We start from the raw sequence: 19,179 nt of genomic DNA on the forward strand, positions 1-19,179 counted from the left end.
GAGCTAGAGGAGAAGAGAAACCAGGAGACCTGATTTCAGATGGCCTCTCTTACTTCTTGGAGAGAAAGACAGAACAAAAGAAAGTATAATATTTCTCCATGTTTTGAGGTTTTTACAAAGAAAAGAAAAAAAGGATTCTGGCCAAACTTCAGGAGGCAAGACTGACCAGAATAGTAGCATCCCTCCTCGTCTATGGAAACAGTACCTGGCTAACCACACCAATCTGACGGAGAGGGTGAGCTCCCAGCCGCAGCAGCACACAGTGCTATTGGTAGACAGACACAGAACAGCAAAAAAGCACTAACATAGGTTGAATATCAGAAAATCGGAGCTCTAATTCTGTCCCAACTCTGTCTGTAACTTGGTGTTGACCTTCAACAAGTCACATAACCTCTCTAGAATCAGACAGGTTTACACCCTTTCCGTTTCCATCTCTCACATCACACCTGGTTCTACATCCTCATCCCCTTATTTTAGAAATCTATTTTCGTGTATATTCTGAGTTACATATTCTATGTTCTTAACACATTTTTCAGTCCCTCAACCACCTTGTGACAGATTGCTTATAAACCAAAATAGTGTTGAAATATGACATACTTATTTTTATATTAAAATATACAATATTATATTAAATATGTGAAATCTCAAAATCCTAATACAACATTGCTTTTGCATATTATCTGCCAATTTTTTTGAAATGATATTTATTTTTTTATACCTCTACTGTGAATAAACAGTACTTTCTGGTAATAGTTTGTCGACATTTCATTGCCTTCTACAGAGCAGTGACCACTGATGGAAAAAATTTCTCATCTCTGACTGGATATACCAACTTACCTACAAGAAGCTTTCTGAGTAGCATAGATGAATTCACACTTCCCATGGATGCAGTAACCATTGAGGTTTTCAGGGCAAGGCATGTGGTTTCCAATATAAACATCTTCTCTTTGATCACTAGCATCTTAAAAAGAACATAAACCAGGTCAATAAATAGTAAAAAGCAAATGGAGAAATACAGCCTTTTCAAGGGTTCTGAGACAACAAATAAATCCACCACCTTGGGTAATTTAGAAAGGAAATTTACCAAGTAGAGGGCTGGATAAGAATCAAGGTCACATAATGCCACAAACAACGGGTAGACTGTTTAGACTCAAAGCATTTCAAAATATTTGCAGGAGGTGACCACTATGAGCTACTGTTATTTAATAACAATCTGCCCATCTGGCCAGTGTGGCTCAGTGGTTGAGTATCTACCCATGCCCACAAGAGTTCGCCGGTTCAATTCCTGATCAGGACACATGCCCAGGTTGTGGGCCTGATCCCCAGTGGGAGCAAGCAGGAGGTGGCCAATTGATGTTCTCTCTCATCAATATTTCTATCTCTCTCTCCCTTTCACTTCCTCTCTCTTTCTAAAATCAATAAAGGAAAAAAATATTTTTTTAATAAAGAAAGAAAGAAAAACAATCTGCCCAAAAAGAACTAAACATCTCTGTTAAAGAAATAAATGTGGCCCGGCTGATGTGGCTCAGTGGTTGAGCAGCAAACCATGTACCAAGAGGTCGCCGGTTCAATTCCCAGTCAGGGAACATGCCCAGGTTGTGGGCCCAATCCCCAGTGGGGGGCATGCAGGAGGCAGCCAATCAATGTTCTCTCTCACCAATGTTTCTAGCTCTCTCCCCTTCTCCCTTCCTCCCTCTCTAAAAATTAATAAAGAAAATAGTCTTGCTAATCTTTTTATATAGTTTTTCTTAGTATATGCTAATGTAAAAGAATTCAAATAATATACAGAACAAAAAATATTTAATCATCTGAGACCCCATTTTCCAAAGGAAAACATTGTAAACATACTGATGAACATCTGTTCAGACTTAGGTATACTGAGTTGAAGTGAAGAAAATGGAAGTGTGGTGAGTGATTCCACTGCCAGAAATGGGAAGCGGGTCAGGAAGGAAAAACAGAGAGGCAGGACAGATGAAGACGTGAGGAGCCAGTCTTCAAAATCAGTTATATTCACTCATTCATGCTCTCTCTATCCAACCCTCTCTATTCCTGCCTCTGTCTCTCATATACATACACACACTTGTTCACAAAGCCGCACGTTTTGGAATGGATATTTGCACTTTCCTTCTGGCACATTAATCCTCAGCTCTATGGACCCAGAGTTCCCCAGTGCATACAGGCCTGTCAATTTCCCCAGTTTCCTACTGTTTCTACCGACAGTTCTGGCTTACAGATTCTGTGTATTGTCAGCTGTGTAACCTTGAGCATACTGCTCTCTCTAAGCGTGACATTTCATACCGGCAAAATCAATACCATAATAGGACCTATACACCATGTAGTTTTGAGAGGACTACATGAGATAATTAATGCATGTACAAGACACTAAAACAACCAGCTAGCACCTGACGTAACACCAAAGGCTCATCTCCCCCAAATACAAATAAAGGTGCTAATATAATTTGAAGAATGTTAATGGAAACAAAAGGAATAAACTAGGAGGCTATGTGTATATATAGGTAGGTGTATAAGAAGGGGAAGAGCAAGGGAGAAGTGGAAACAGAGGTGCCAACTGCAGGAAAAACTGAGAACTAAAAATGCAGATTTTCTGATGATCAAAATTTACATATAAAAGGAGAAAATTTTAATGAGTGTTAAGCTCAATGATAGAACAACTAAAGCACAGAGGTCCTGTCATACCTAATAAAACCAGATTGATGCCTTTTAACCTCAAAGTTTATGTATTTACATTGTACTAAATTATGCCTAGAAAAAACTATACTAGGATTCAAAAAGTCCAACATGTAAATTCTCAATTTTAAGAATATCTCTGCTATTTTGTGACCCTGGTAGAATTGAGTCAGGTTTGTAAGAAGCTAGGAAAATTCCTTGGCCAGTGGAATGGGGAAACTGAGACAGACAGCTGAACAAACTGGCCACGGTAGGCCTCAGTTGTATTTCAGCCCCAGGAGACGCCCTGGCACTGACCAATCAGTGGAGACCATGACCCTGAAGGAACCCTCATGAAAAGTTGATGGATATTCTGCTGAGATCCTCCCCTGAGACCTCGTCTAAGATCTCCACCTTTAAAAAACTTTTAGGAAGGAGAACCCACATGCTCCCCATCCCAGTAGCACACCTGCGCCGCCCCCCTTACTTTCCCCACAGGCATGCACCTCCTAAACTCTAAGGGACCCCATGAGGCTTGCAACCAGGGCAGTAATGGGCGGTGGTGGTTCACCCCAGGCAAACCCCCTGAACCTTCCCCAAGGCCCCTTTTCCCTGACTTCTTAGTGGGCCAAAGCAGACCTACCCAGGCTCATTTCCCCAGCCCTTTCTTGTTTCACTGTTCTCAACTTTAATAAATGTCCTCTAAAATTCATCTGGACTTGTGTGGTGAACTGTTCCTGCATGAAGTCAAGAACCCACGCAGTACCAGCTGGCCCTAGGCAGACCCACCAAGAGCCAGGTCCCCATTTCTGGTAACAAAATCACTTTCTCTAAGGGATGCTCAATGAGATCAGCACTGTTCAACAGAAGTGCAATACAACACATATGTAATTTTTATTTTCTAGCAGCCATATTTTTATAAAGTAAAAATAGGTAAATTAATTTCAATCATGTATTTTATTTAAACCACTATGTCAAATAAATATCATTTCAACAATATAATCAATATTTATTGTAAAATCGTCGTATTTTCCACTCTTTTTTCTTAAATAAATCCTCAAAATCAGCAAACACACATCTCAACTCTGACTAGCCATATTTCAAGAGCTCAGTAGCCACATGTGGCTAGTAGCTATCACGTTGGACAGCACAGAATAGATAACTTATTCACTTATCATTTATTGATCATATTCCATATGTCAGACACTCTACTAGGTGAGGGAGACAGAAAAATAATTAAGACATACCCTGTCCTCAAAGGGCTTACAAAGTCTCCTCCAGCTATCAAACTATAATTCTGCTATGACAAAGAAATCAATACTCACGATATGGTCATACAACTATGTGGGTTTTTTAAATCAGTCTCTACCATGAGACTGTGAGCTCCTTTGAGAATCTAGATGTTTGTGTTATTCGTTTCTGTACAATAGCTGGAATGCAGTACTTTTCTTGCTCTGATTTAAAACTAGAAGTGCTACTCTACATTTGAAACCAAGCCATGAATGACGGAAGGAAAAGGCACTGTCTCCCATAGTACTCATCACCCCATAACTCTCCGAACCCACACAAGGAAGTATATAATAATGGGGCCACGGAGACTGAGGTTATGTGCCAACCTATAATAATAAACAAGGTGTATAACAATAGTATTGTATAGTCTATAGGGACTGTGGTAACATACTAATCGACCATAAGAAAGTCCTATAAACAAAGAAAATTTCAAGAATGCAGAGCTGAAAACTATCAGGATTCGGCTATATGACGGCAATGAAAAAAAGTTAACCGATTTTAGAACAGGGTTTTGAGAAATTAATAGACAATGTATGGCACCAACAGCACTTACTGAATTAATTTTTTAAAATGTGGCGTCAAGCTCTAGAAAGAGCGAAGCCATATAAAACATGGGCATGTCTATTAAGACTTTGAAGTTTGTGGCTGTCACAGAACCCTAATTCAGCATTCTGCTCAATACCAATGTATTCATTCCATTAAATTTACATACTATTTCTGTGCATAGCCATATGCTCAGCGAAGATACAGATGATATTTTTTAAAAGTACACATGGTCCCTGCCCTGAAAAAGCTTATAATCAATTTAGGAAATCAACATATACACACTAAAAGCTGGACAATACAAGGGAAGAGGTCCCACATGGCAGTTTATAATTAAATGCCCAAAGAAGGTTTTACAATATTAGGGGCCATGGAAGTTCAAATTCAAAGGGTAACTCACTATAGACAGCATTCCTCAGGAAAGAATTCTTAGACAGGTTTGCAGAGGAATGGTGAAAAACAAGGGGAAGGTAGCCAGGCTACCAAGAAGGAAACTAAAAAGCAAAAGTATTAACAACCACCATAATAACATGAATAATTAACTTAGTGATATAGCATTTATTATTCAGAGAAATCCTAGGCAGTAGATATTACTGCTCCCACTTTACAGAAGTGAGATGGAGGCTCCAAGGAATCAGGCCACACAGCTGCCTTTAAGTGTGGTCCAAGTCTGACTCCGGAGCACAGAATCTTGACCGTCACCAGGCTACCCTGAGAGGTGTGTAGGAAATGGACAAAGAGGAATGTCTAAGCACCAGTTCTCTAGGCAAAGTAAATTAATACCTTCAAAAAGGAAAGATTAAAAAAAGCTTTAAAGATGTCATAAAGCAAGGGTAGAGGCAGAGTCTCACAAAGCAAGAACTGGGCAGAGAATGGGCCTGTCTAAACAATGCCCTCAGGCAAGTGGTGACAGGCAGACTCCAGGAGTAACAGCTGCGATCGCTGGTCTCTGAACAGTGTTTTGTGTGTCTGCAACACACAAAGTGCATTTGGTTACCCAGCAGCTCCTCCCACCCAGAAACAAACCCACCACCAGCGGCAGTGTTTTCAAAGACAAAGGAGAGGATGGTTCTAAGTGATGACGTTGTAAGAAAACCTAGTGCCAGATGGCTTATCTGCAAAGGCATGTTCTACAGGCTATTTGTCCCGGTCCATCAATATACAACCCAAATAAAGCATGAGGAGTTGTATTAACAACTAAGACATGCATTCTGAAGGCCACACTACATCAATATTGCAACAGTAAGTCTAGGGCCCATTGTTTCTACAAATCCCCAATTAAAAGATTCAATAGACTTTCTTTCTTCCCCTATACTATCCTGCACCCCAACCTTCATCACTAACATCCATCCCTCTATATATCCTTCCCTAACCCCACGCTTCTTGGACCCCATCAAAGAATTCTCTGCCTAGGTAAAAACTCCTACCTACCCTCCAACACTTCCTACTCTCATTTCTAAATCTACTATTTTCCACCAACTCTAACTCTTCTTTTCCTAGACTTTCTGGTCTGCCCAGTGAAACACCTTTTCTAATGTGAATGAACTCGTCCACCTCCTCAGCTACTCCCTTAGAGAGTACTCCTTTCATCCTCTGGACATACCCAGATCACTTTCTTTCCTACACCTTTCCACCTTCTGCTGTCTTACCACCTGTGCCCTCCAGCTCAGCTTCCACTCTCTCTCGCACCACCTTGCCCTCGCAGGGGTCTGTGCTGTCCGTCTACCTGCACATCTAACCACGCTCATCACGACTCTCCACCACGCTCCATGACGCAAACCTTCACATTTCCCTCAGTGATTTTAGCAACTGGCTCAGTCTTACCTTTTGATGAGGCAAAATTTTTCAAAACCATTTTAAAAAGCGCATATCAAAAGAGTTGTATTGCCCAGTTGGTGTGGCTCACTGGTTGAACATCAATCCATGCACCAAGAGGTCACCAGTTCAATTCCCGGTCAGGGCACATGCCCAGGTTGTGGGCCCAGTCCCCAGTGGGGGGCATGCAGGAGGCAGCCAATCAATCGATGTTCTCTCTCATTAATGTTTCTATCTCTCTCTCCCTCTCCCTTCCTCTCTCTCTAAAATCAATAAAGAAAAAAAAATTTTTTTTTTAAAAAGCTATATTAAAATACATAAACGGTCGCCAAGCAATGGAATATTTTAGTATCTCTGGTATCACTGGTCAGTAGGAATAGACTATTGAGAGCAAAAGGTCATAGGTGAGGCGAAGGTTCAGGTGAGGTAAAGATCAGGAAAGAAGAAAAAAGGTCTTGGTAATAAAAAGATTTTATGGTTAAATCTTAGGATGTATTTGAAAATATCTTTTGATAAAAAATGGCCTCATTAACATGTTACATGCCACAAAGGAATTTCCTGGGTAGATGAAATTATTACAGATTGTGACAAAGTGTAGTGTACATGGATGGGATGTATCCATTTGTCAAAACTGATAGCTAACATTTGTGCATTTCAGTGTATGTAAATTATTTTTAAAAAACAGTAAAATATGAATAAGTGGATAGGGGTGTAAAGGCAAAACAAGAATGACAATGCTGGATACATGAGGGTTCATTATACTGTTCTGTTTTTATCTGTTTGAAATTTCTTATAATCAAGTTTTTTTTGAAATGCCACATACCCATCTCCCACACACCTCATGCTCAACCATCATACCCTTTATGCCTCCAACACCTACCACAAAGCATCTAACACTGCGATTTCAATGGTCACCGATGGCTTTCCAATAGCCCAAGAAAAGCGCAATTTCGGCCACCACACTGGACATTCAAATGCCCCATTTCACGAGCACTCTTCTCCAGGAGCTCAACTTACACAATGGAGTACTATGCAGCTGTAAGAAAGATCTCTTATCCTTTGAGACTACATGGAGGGACCTGGAAGGTATTATCCTAAGCGAAACAAGCCAAGCAGAGAAAGACAAGTTTCATATGATCTCACTTATTTGTGGAATATAATGAACATAACAGTCTGAGGAATGGGACAGTCCCAGAGACGTGGAAGTGGGGTACAGACTGACAATCCCCAGAAGAGGGGGTGGTGGGGGAGCGATAAACCACAGAACTTATATGCATGTATGCATGAACAGTGGACATGGACAACAAAGCTGGGGACAGGGCCGGGAGGGAGGGGGAGGGGGAAATCAGTGGGGGAATAAGGAGAAACATCTGTAACAAAAATAAATTAATTAATTAAATATTTAAAAAAATAAATAAAAGAAATCATCATAGCGGGGGGGAAAAAAAGATCCTTCTTGCCGAGCACTGTCCACTGCTTGCTGATGCTGCTCCTGCTTTCACTTTAGCCTCCAGCCCTAGATCCCTGACTGCCTAGAGTCCTGGTATACCGAGGACACGGATATTTACTGCAGGCCTCCTATACATGCCTGTGAGAACAAAAAAATAAATATATAAAAGCAAGTGAAGTAACATACAAAAGAGAGTTACCCTATGACTCTATTTCTTACTACTACCACATTTCTTAACTCTCATGATTTGGATTTATGCCTTCTTAACTCCTTCATCCATGGTTATCAGTGATTCCCCTTGTCTTCAAATTCAATGCTCACCCTCTAATACCTTAATGCAGTGTTTTAAACCACATGGCTATCTTTCCCTTGGCTTCCATGCCACTGTATTCTTGGTTTCTTCCTCTGGGTCCTCTTTCTACTTCATCCTAAATTAGACCTCCTCTCCTTTCTAAACAAGTGCTGTCTGACAGAACTTTCTACAACTCCAGACATGATTTATATCTGTGCTGTCCAATCACATGTGACTAATAAACACTTCCAATAGGGCTAGTATAATGGAAAACAAAATCTTTCGTTGTACTTCAAGTAATTTAAATTTAAATAGCCACCATTCTAGACAATGCAGCTCTATAATCGCTCTCTCATTCACTCTCATTTCAGTTATCACCTCTATATTCAAGAACTGACTCATAAATTTATGCTGAACAGCCCTGGCCAGTTTTGCTCAGTGGTTAGAGCGTCGGCCTGCCGACCAATGACTTGCAGGTTTGATTCCGGCCAAGGGCACGTACCTTGGTTGCAGTTTGTCCACGGCCCTGGTCCTGGTTATGCAGGAGGCAACCTGTCAATGTGTCCCTCTCACGTCAATGTTTCTGTCTCCCTCTCTTTCTCTCTCTCCCCCTCCCTCTCACTCTATCTGAAGGTAAAATGGAGAAATATCTTCTGGTGAGGATTAAAAAAAAATGTATGCTGAACAAAGTCACCTGGGTGAGTTCCACAAGCAATTCAAATGCTAAAATAAAATTAATCACCTCCACCATCAAATCCTCCCTTACTTTGCCCTAAACATCTTTCCCTTCCCAACACCCTTAGTTCTATAAACAGAATCCATCATCCAAGTCATCTGAGCTTGAACTCCATCCCTCATCTCTAAGTAGATACCTATTACCTGAGTCCAATGTACATAATAAGCAAAATATTCTTGCCAGATACCATTCATTCAATTGTTTAATTCAGTAGCCTTGCCTTTCGTTTTTGTTGTTTTAAATGTATATTTTTATTCATTTTAGAGAGGAGAAGGGAGAGAGAGAGAGAGAGAGAGAAACACTGATGACAGACAACCATTGATTAGCTACCTCCTGCATGCCCCCCACTGGAGATTGAGCCTTAAACGCAGGCATGTGCCTTGACTGGGAATTGAACCCATGACCTCTCAGTGCATGGGATGATGCTCAACCAACTGAGCCACACCTACCAGGCAGCCTTGCCTTTTTCAAATATATTAATCATTCCTTATTGCTTACAAATAAAGTTTAAATTCCCTAAGATAATATAATGTTCAAGACACCATGTAAGCTGGCCCCAAGTTATCTTTCTAGTCTTGCCTTCTACTTCTACCTCTTAAGTCTCCTACTCTCCAGAAAAAACAAAAAAGGATTCCTTGCGATTCTCCAATTCACCCTATCACGTTTGTATCCACACCTCTGTTCATGCTCTTCCATCCTCCTGACCTCTGTTCAAATCCTAACCATCCTTCAAGGTTCAGCTGAAATTCCACCTCTTCTGTGAAGTTTCTCAGATTCTCACTATCCCCCACCAAACAGTTCTCTCTTCTAAATCCCCATTGCACTTTTTAACCGCATTACGTTTATGATGACAACCAATTTCTACTTTGTTAGAAGGAGGTTGTAATCATTTCTTATTATATCAAAAGCTCTTTAAAGGTCAGTATCATGCCCTGGCCAGTGTTGCTCAGTGGTTAGAGCATCAACCTGAGCACCAAAGGGTCATGGGTTTGATTCCCAGTCAACAGCATGTACCTGGATTGCAGGTTCGATCCCCAGCCCCTGTTGGGGCATGTGCGGAAGGCAGTCAATCAATGTTTCTTTCTCTCTCTCTCTCTCTCTCTTCTCCCCTCTCCTTTCACTCTCTCTGAAAATCAATGGAAAAAATATCCTTGGGTGAATATTACAAATAAATTTTTTAAAAGGTGTCATGTATTAGATATCTTTCTACCCATCAATAGTGACTAATAAAATAACCAGTATAAAGTATGCACATTATAAATTATATATACTGACTACGATAATTTCATTTGACTTATAGATCAATTCTTAAATGTAAGGATTTTTAAGTATCTCAAAAGTGGCCTAGAAAAATAAATTATTCAATAATAATAATAATAGCCACCATTTATTAAGCACCTGTAAGTACTGTTCTAAGCACCTGACATGTATTATCTCATTTAGTTTTTATAAAACTCTGAGACAGGTACTATTATTATTCTCATTTTACATACATACATATAAATATAGATATAGATATAGATAGATACATAGATAGATATATATAGATATAGATGATGATATAGATATAGATATAGATATAGATATAGATATAGATATAGATATAGATATAGATATAGATATAGATACAGATTTTTTTTTAAACCTCACCAGAGGATATTTTTCCATTGATTTTTAGATAGAATGGGTGTGGGAAGGGGGAAGAGAAAGAGACATTGATGTGAGAGAGACACATCCACTGGCTGCCTCCGTACAACACCAACCAGGCCAGGGATCGAACGTGCAACCAAGGTATACGCCCTTGACCAGGAATTGAACCCATGACTCTTGGATCCGTAGGCTGATGCTCCAACCATTGAGTGACCAGCCAGGACTCATTTTACATAGATTTTTTAAAATAGGCATAAAAAGTGGATCATACATACGTCTGGGGAAAAAAACTGTCCATTAATCTAACTAAACAAATGAGTAGGAGATGCGTGTAGAAGAGCAATTATATAGAAGTCCCAGTCTAGGAGCTCCAGGACCCAGACCTGCTTTGGTTCTCTAGATATAACCTCATCAGCCCAATGTTCACATTGGTCTTTCTTGACAGCAGCTGTAAGAACTAAATGAAATAATGGATATGAAAATAAGCAGTGAAAGAGCACCGCACATGAGGTCAAGGGACCTGGATCCCAATCTCTGCTGGGACCTCTACTTCACATAAGACCGAACAAATACATCCTACATCTGCTTTGAGCTGCATCCATTCTTTGACAAGTGTGGAACACCAACACATGTGCCATACATTCTACTGTGCTAGGAATACAAAAGTGAACAGGACAGACACAGTCCCCTGTCCTCACTGAACTCATAGCCGAGAGGGGGGTCCAGTTGAGTGAAAAAAGCAATTATAATTAGGTTACATGCTTAGATAGGGGAGCACATGAGAGAGGCACCTAATCTAGATTTAAGGGTCAAGGAATACTTCCCAAAAGGAAATGACTTTTAAGCGGAGCCTGAAATAATAATAGGCAAAGAAGAGTTCCAGGCAGAGGGAACAAGGCTGAAAGACCTGGGCACAGCGGGTAAGTGTTAATAGTAGGTTCTACAGAAGTAAAGAGGATTTAAAAAGCAACTATGAGAGATCTTTCTATATAATGTCCGGCAATTGCATGTGAATCTACAATGATCTCAATAAAAATTTCAATTTAAAGAAGCATATGTGAAAGTATTCTATAAACTGAGAAGCTCTTTGCTATTTCAGTTAATATTATTATTAATAGTCACTGCATAATGTATATTGCTACAGAGAGCAAAGTTGGAAAGGTCATTATAATAGACATAGAACTACTAAGGACAGCTAGTGACCACATTTTAATAGTTGGCCAAAATTTTGAACATCAAGATTCAGTACCTTTCACATCTGGTCGATACTGTAATCCATCATCTTTCTTTCCCAACAAACTAGTGTCATCTGTGTCTATAAGAGAAAACAGTTTTCAAATTTCAAAAGATACATACATATGATGTTTAAGTCATGCCATGAAACTCCCAACTATTCCAAATGCTCCAGGTCCTCCCCAACTCGGTCCAAGATCCTGCTCACATTTTCCACCATTCTCTTGATCTATTGTGTCATTTCTGCCTCAGGCTTCAAGGCCTCCCTCCCAGATATATACACGCTCTGCATGACCAGTCTAATGTCATTTAGACTTCATCTAAAATGTCATCACCTTAGAGTGTCCTTGTGCAAACTAAAATAACACATACCCTGAAGAGAAAGGATTAATTCTTTCTCCAAGGAGCAATGGTCTCAAGATTTACTTTCTACCACAGTTTCCTCGGAAACAAATCAGATTAAGATAAATATGGAATCTCAGCTTGTTATCAAGCAATTTTAGTATAAAAATGACCCCTGATGGGTGCATTGTATTTAGACTGGGAAGGCTGTAAGTGAACCGTAAATACCTGTTGGGAAGCACAAGTTGAAACTTCCCAAACGCGAGGAGGAGGAAAAACAAGATATCATTAGGTGTGGATAGAAACATTATACAGGGGACCAAACTAAAAGTTAAAGGCCAGCTATTCCAAAGGATTCTAAATCTGCATGAGTTTCATTTAACAAAATTCTTAAGCTTGGCCAACTGCTCTGAATTTGAAATTCTAGACAGTACCATTCAATTATGCTCCAGTTCTTCTGAAAGAAACAAAAAAAGATTCTTTCTCTATGCTCTTCTTTCAACCAAGGCTCTAACTGCCACCCCATTTTGATCTTTCTCAAGATCAAAGCTAAATGGACTGTCTGCCTATCAACAAATGGTTTCCTCTACCATACCCACATCTGACCCCCACCTAGAAACCCTCAGATGAGTTTCTTGGGTATTATTTGGTAGCTTAGACCAGAAGTAATGAAAATAGTTGTGCAGTATTGCACAGATATTTTGTTACCAATATAAAGTACCAAACTCTGGTTTACAACCTTTTCCCCTTAACTAAGATAAAAACACATCCCTTTAATAGGTCCAAAAAAGGGAGGGGAAGAGGAAGGGTGATTAGACCTAGTAAGCAAGAACAATGTACAATCCTAGTACATGTGCCTAGCCCTCATGTGTTATTAGGAAATAATACATTATCCTAGTCTATGTGCCCATTAATGAGGAAAGAACGTTTGAAAACCTCTGTCTTCAGTGCCTGAATAATTCTAGTAGGAGTAGAAAACAGAAACTCATTCTTAGTTGGGATCATGGCTTCTCAACTATGACAAAAAACCAGAAGGGCAAAAATAATTTTTAATTGAAGATAATAATTCTTCCTTACATTCTGTAGCTTCACATCAAAAGCTCTAACAGTACATAATATGTAGAGGCAAAAACTACAGAGAGAATGTGGGAACAAAGGAAACTGTTACCTCTAGAGAAAAAGATAAAGAAATATATGAAATATTTAGTTTTACCAAAATTCAAATAAGTTGACATTCTTAAACAGCTATAATCATTACAAATGTAAGACAACCTTTAAGAACTATGAATGTATCTAGAAATCCATGTTAAGGTCAGTTTCTAACTAAACAAACAACCAAAAACCACATTTTATATCTTGAGAAGATGAAAGTAAATGGGAAAAAAATCTAAAATAATAACAGAACACAGAAATTCTAAAACCTAATAAAAGAAAATACAGCATCAAAGATTTCTTATTTTACAAATTTGGACCACTACCAAAATATACAAATAAGATTACAAATGTATAATATTAAAAAAAGGACTCTGGGAAAGTAGAATGGATTTTACCTGTGCAATGACCAAGATGCCTTATATCAATTTGTTCTTGCTTTATACAAGATGCTTCGCGAACAAAACAGGGATTGTTGTAGGAACTCCCATCAGAAGCACACACGGGATTAAAACTGTATCCACTGCAATCTATATTACATACACACCTGTAGGAAAAGACAAAAATTACCTCTATTTTACAACAAATGTATTTCATAATGCTGCAACCACAAGGAAGAGAAATTCATTTTTTCTGCCTTCTGTAGCAGAAGTCAACATGTTGTTTTTAGTTCCTGATCGATTTAAGCAAAGTGCATGCTCAGCTAACAATTTCTTTCAGGTAAGAATTTAGAGATAATTTCACCCACATATTATTAATCCAACGATTTCTCTAGAATTTTCCTACCTAGATACAGTAACCAGGAAATGTCAAATGTCAACAACATTCATTAGAAAGCCATGTGGTGTACAGGAAAGAAGACAGAATTATGAGTTAAAAGAAATGAATCAGAATCCTGGCCCAACCAGATCTGTGTCTAGCTTCTTTCTCTAAGTCTTAGTTTGCTGATCTATATAAAAAAGAAGTAATAATAGTACACCTTACTCACCAAATAACTGAGATGATTAAAAAAATAATAGAGCCCTGGCCGGTTTGGCTCAGCGGTTAGAGCATTGGCCTGCGGTCCAGAGAGACCCAGGTTCGGTTCCAGCTGAGGGCACATACCTCAGATGCAGTTGTCCCCAGCCCTGGTTGGGTCATGCGGGTGGCAGCCCCTCGATGTGTCCCTTTCACATCGATGTTTTTCTCTCTCTCTCTCTCTTCCTCTCTCTCCCTCCCACTCTGTCTGAACAAAAAATGGAAGGGTGTCCTCGGGTGAGGATAAAATAAATAAATAAAAAATAATAATAATAGAAAAATGTAAAATTGAAGTCCTTAAAATCTGTACATCTACCTGTACAACTGAGTACACACTGCCCACTGAGATTGCATTACAGAGAAGGCCAAGGGAGTCCAGGGCATGGTCACCCCTCACAAGAACAGTAAAACCTAGAGGGGAATAGGAAAATAAAAAATGCAGACACACTGGTTTTCAGCAACGTGGTGAACTAAGAGTCTGGACTAACTCTTCTGCTGAAAACAATAAAAAAATACTGGGTAAAATATTTTTAATCATTTTCTTAAATACATCCATAAATTGGCAAGAAAGCAAGAAATATACAGAACAAAAGTTAAATGAAGACAGAAACAGAGAAAGATCCGTTGAGTTTGCTAAAGCTGGTTTTTTGCTTGAAGGCATTTGCCAAACTAGGTAAATTCCATTACTACCTTTTTTGGCTTTGCAGCCTCCGCGAACAGGAGACAAAGAATACTGACCTACCTACGATGAAGAGTCTGAAGGCCTTAGAAAAGCTGTTATCTCGAAAAGCTACAACCCATTGCATAAGGGTAAACTAAAAATGAGTCGCCATATTTCAAGGGACCTGTTTAAAAGGAGGGAAAAAAGCGCTGCCCAGAGCCAAGGCATTGAAGAGAGGGAAGAAAAACTTCTCCCCCGAGAATTCAAAACCACAAGCCAGCCCTCACATGGGTAATTATAACTTAAAATACAACTTGAGTGTTCTAAAAAACCTCAAACCCAGAATTTATTTTAAGAGTCAAAGAGCGCAAGGGGCCCCAGGCAACTGACAGAAGCAATGCAACGTCCTCTGGAGAAACCCAAGTTTATTTTCCTAGACCTCAAACATCTAAGATATAGTTCTGAGAGAAATACGCAGCTCACACACACACACTCACATATCCACAACAAACAGGAATTAAAACACCATGAGCAGAGCAAGCCGATTTAAAAAGACCCAAACAGCCCTGGCCAGTTTGGCTCAATGGTTAGAGCATTGGCCTAAGGACCAAGGGGTCCCAGGTTCAATCCCTGGCCCTGGTTGGGGTCATGCAGGAGGCAACCAATCATTGTGTCTTTCTCACATCACTGTTTCTCTCTCTCCCTCCCACTCTATCTAAAAATCAATGGAAAAGTATCCTCGAATGAGGACTAACAAAACAAAACAAATAAAAGACCCAAACAGAACTTAAATAATGTATCAGTAGAAATAAAAAATTCAGTGGTCAGATTTAACAGCAGATTAGATCATCTAAAGGTGAATCAGTAAACTGGAAGACAGGTCAGAGGAAATTACCCAGAATACAGCACAGAGTCACAAGTGGAACATAGGAAAGATTAAGAGACGTGGACAATAAAAATCTGAATGGAGTTCTAGAAGGAGTTAAAGGAGTGAGGCAATGACAATATGCTCAACAATTTCTCATCAAACTTTCTAAAACTAAAAAAAAATAATCTAAATATCCAAGAAGCCTAATAAATTCCAAACAGGATTATTAAAAAGGAATCTAGACCAGCAAGTGTGGCTCAGTGGATTGAGCGTCATCCCATGGGCTGAGCGGTCCCGCTTCTATTCTGTCAGGGCACATGCCTGGGTTTCAGGCTAGATCCCTAGTGGGGGCGTGCAGGAGGCAGCCAATAGATGTTTCTCTCTCACATCAATGTTTTTATCTCTCTCTCCCTTCCTCTCTCTAAAAAAATTAATAAAAACATTTTTTAAATGAATCTAGACACTGAAATATCACAATGAAATTTTATAACAAGAGCAAAAAAAGAATATTTTAAAACCAGCCAGAAAGAAGAGATTACCTTCTAAGAAGCAAGGACAAGTTCCTTCAAAAGCAATACTGAAGCCAAATTTCTATTTATCTCCAAAATACAGTGAAGTAATACCTACAATGTTCTGAGATAGAATAGAATTCTGTATAGAAAAATATCTTTTGTGAATGAGGGTAAAATAAAAGTAATTTGGAAGAATTAAAAATTTAGAGTCTGCCACCTTGCTGTCAGTAAAAGAAATTCGAAAGGCAACAGAAAAATGATCCTATAAGGAAAAACTGAAATGCAAATACAAATAGAGAACAAAAGTATAAATATGTAGGTAACGTTAACAAAATACTCACTATATAAGACAACAACAATGCTCTTTGCAGTTAAATTTTTTAAAACAGGAAATTAAAATGCATTATAATGATAGCAGGCAAATTAGGCAGGATTGAAATTGTAGTGTTTAAGAACAGAGATAGTGATGAACTTTAGACTGTGATAAGTTGAACATGCATGTTAAAATTACTAAGGTTACCACTAAAAGAAGGAATACCCATAACGTGAAACTAAATGAGAAAAATCCAAAATTAGGCGAGAAAGAAGAAACAAAGAAAAGGCAAGACCAAATTACACAGTAAGATAGAAAAAAAATTAAAATACATCAGTACTTATAATATATTTAAGTGAACTCAATTTTCCAGCTAAAAGAAAAACAAGATAGGCTGTATAAAAATACAAAAGCCATCTAGATATATGCTTATGATATATATGTTAAAATGTAATGATGTGGGTAGTTGCCATGGGCTGGGAAGAGGAGAATGGTGAGTTATTTTTTAATAGGCAGAGCTGCAGTTTAACAAGATGAAGAGAGTTTTGGAGGTGAATAGTGGTAACACAACACTGTGAATGTATGCAATACCACTGAACTGGACAGTTAAAATGGTGGTGAATTTTGAGCTATGTGTATTTTACCATAATAAAAATAGTTGGAAAAAATGTAATGATAGAAAAAGTTGAAAATAAAAGAACAGTGAGAAATACCACACCGGGAAGGGAAGAAACCTGGTGTGGCTCTCTCTAACATCAGACGAGAAAGAGACTACAGAGCAAAAAGGATTATGAGAAAGAAAGAAGGTCCTTTCGTAATAATAAAAAATTTAATTCAACAGGAAGATATAATAATTCTAAATATTTTAAATAACCTCAAAATCTATAAAGCAAAAAATAAGAAAACCACAAGAAATGGCCAAATCCACCATAGTAGATTTTTATATTTTAATATTTTTTCTTTATTGATTTTAGAGAAAGAGAAAGGGAGAAGGAGGGATAGAAATATCGATGAGAGAGAACATCAATTGGCTGCCTCCTGCATGCCCCCCAATGGGGATTAGGCTCACAACCTGGGCATGTGCCCTGACCAGGAATCAATGCTCAACCCCTGAGCCACACGGGCCGGGCCATAGTAGATTCTTTTTTCTTAATCCTCACCCAAGGATATTTTTCCGTTGATTTTTTTTTTTTTTTTTTTTTTTTTGATAGAGTGGGAGGAGGGAGGGAAAGAGAAATATCAATATGAGAGAGACACATCGACTGGTTGCCTCCTGCACCACCCTGATGGGGGGCTAGGGATCGAACCTGCAACCAAGTTGTGGCCTTGACCGGAAACTGAACCCGAGACTCTTGGTCCTGGGCTGATGCTCTAACTGTTCAGCCAAACTGGCCAGGACAACCATTATAGTAGATTTTAACATGTCTCTCTCCGTAGTCACATATCAAGCAGATAAAATATCAGTAAAACCGAAATATTTACAGGGGAAATGATTTGATGCTGGAATTTTCTTTAAAATGCTTCCCCAAAAATGTAGGAGGTAGATATAGATGAAACAAAATTGGACTTTTTAAGGCTGAATGATGGATATATGGGCAGGAATTACACTTTATTTATTTCCCCTTTTCTATGTTTGAAGATTTCCTTAATTCCTGATGAATTTAAGACCTAGAAGATCAAACAGAAGAAACCAATAAATTTAACTTCAAAATGAAGAACTTCCCATAAAGAGAACAAACAATTAAGTATAGCCCAATAATCAATGAATAATCAGTATGCAGGATATATAAACAAAAATTTATTTTTAAAAAATATATATAACTTAACGGGTAAGAAGTGGGGAAAGCCATAAACAGAAAATAAATAGAAAAAAATAGAAGAATCTTATGGGAGAAATATATGTGAAAAGATGTTGAACTATTCAATAATCAGGAAAATGCAATTAAAACCGCAGTAAAATAGATACTATCACATTCACTAAAAAGGCAAAAACTGAGAATAAGGATACTACCAAGTAAGTGTTGGCAAGGAGGAGGGGAGAGCTTACTGGTACAACCACTATGGAAAACAGGCATTACCATGAGAAGCTAGACTTGCAAAAGCCCAACAATTTCACTACTAGGAAAATCTCTTACAGGTATGCGCCAGGAGACATGAGTGAGAATGTCCACAGCGGTATATTCATGAGAACAAATACTGTTAACAGTCCAGATGTCCACCAACAGTAAAATGGACTGTAAAAGGATGTGGTATAATCAAAGGACTGAATTCAATAAGCAGCAAAACCGAATTAAGTACTGTTGTGTGCATCAACATGAATGGATCCCAAACACACAACGCTGAGCAGAAGAAGGTACATGTGGTATGATTCCAGTTGCACAAAATTCAAAGTCAATCAAAAGCTAAATAATACATTATTACGAGACTTTTCACATGTGGTAAAACTGTAAAAAAAAAAAAAAAAGCAAAGGCATGATTTCCACAAGATGCAGTACAGCAAGTGGGTGGGAGAAAGGTGCCATTGGGGGAGCCAGCTCTGAAGTACTGATAAATTCTATTCTGGCTTGGGAGACAAGATTCACAAAAGTTTGTTTTGTTTTTGTGCATTAAACCAAATGTGTAAGTTTTCATACACTTT

General features: G+C 38.7%; 1 protein-coding gene across 1 annotated transcript in view; it reads right to left on the reverse strand.

The window, feature by feature from the left end:
• TMEFF1 (transmembrane protein with EGF like and two follistatin like domains 1) overlaps positions 1-19,179 on the reverse strand; it is a 78,017-nt gene that overhangs the window by 13,546 nt on the left and 45,292 nt on the right. Inside the window, exons 6-8 of the mRNA XM_036261975.1 lie at positions 13,569-13,717; positions 11,693-11,758; positions 838-961 (exon numbers count right to left, since the gene is read on the reverse strand). Of these exons, the coding sequence (XP_036117868.1) occupies positions 838-961; positions 11,693-11,758; positions 13,569-13,717 (339 nt within the window). The remainder of the gene's footprint in view (positions 1-837; positions 962-11,692; positions 11,759-13,568; positions 13,718-19,179) is intronic.

Source organism: Molossus molossus, unplaced genomic scaffold (genome assembly GCF_014108415.1).
Source record: "Molossus molossus isolate mMolMol1 unplaced genomic scaffold, mMolMol1.p scaffold_m16_p_14, whole genome shotgun sequence".
Lineage (NCBI taxonomy): Eukaryota > Metazoa > Chordata > Mammalia > Chiroptera > Molossidae > Molossus > Molossus molossus.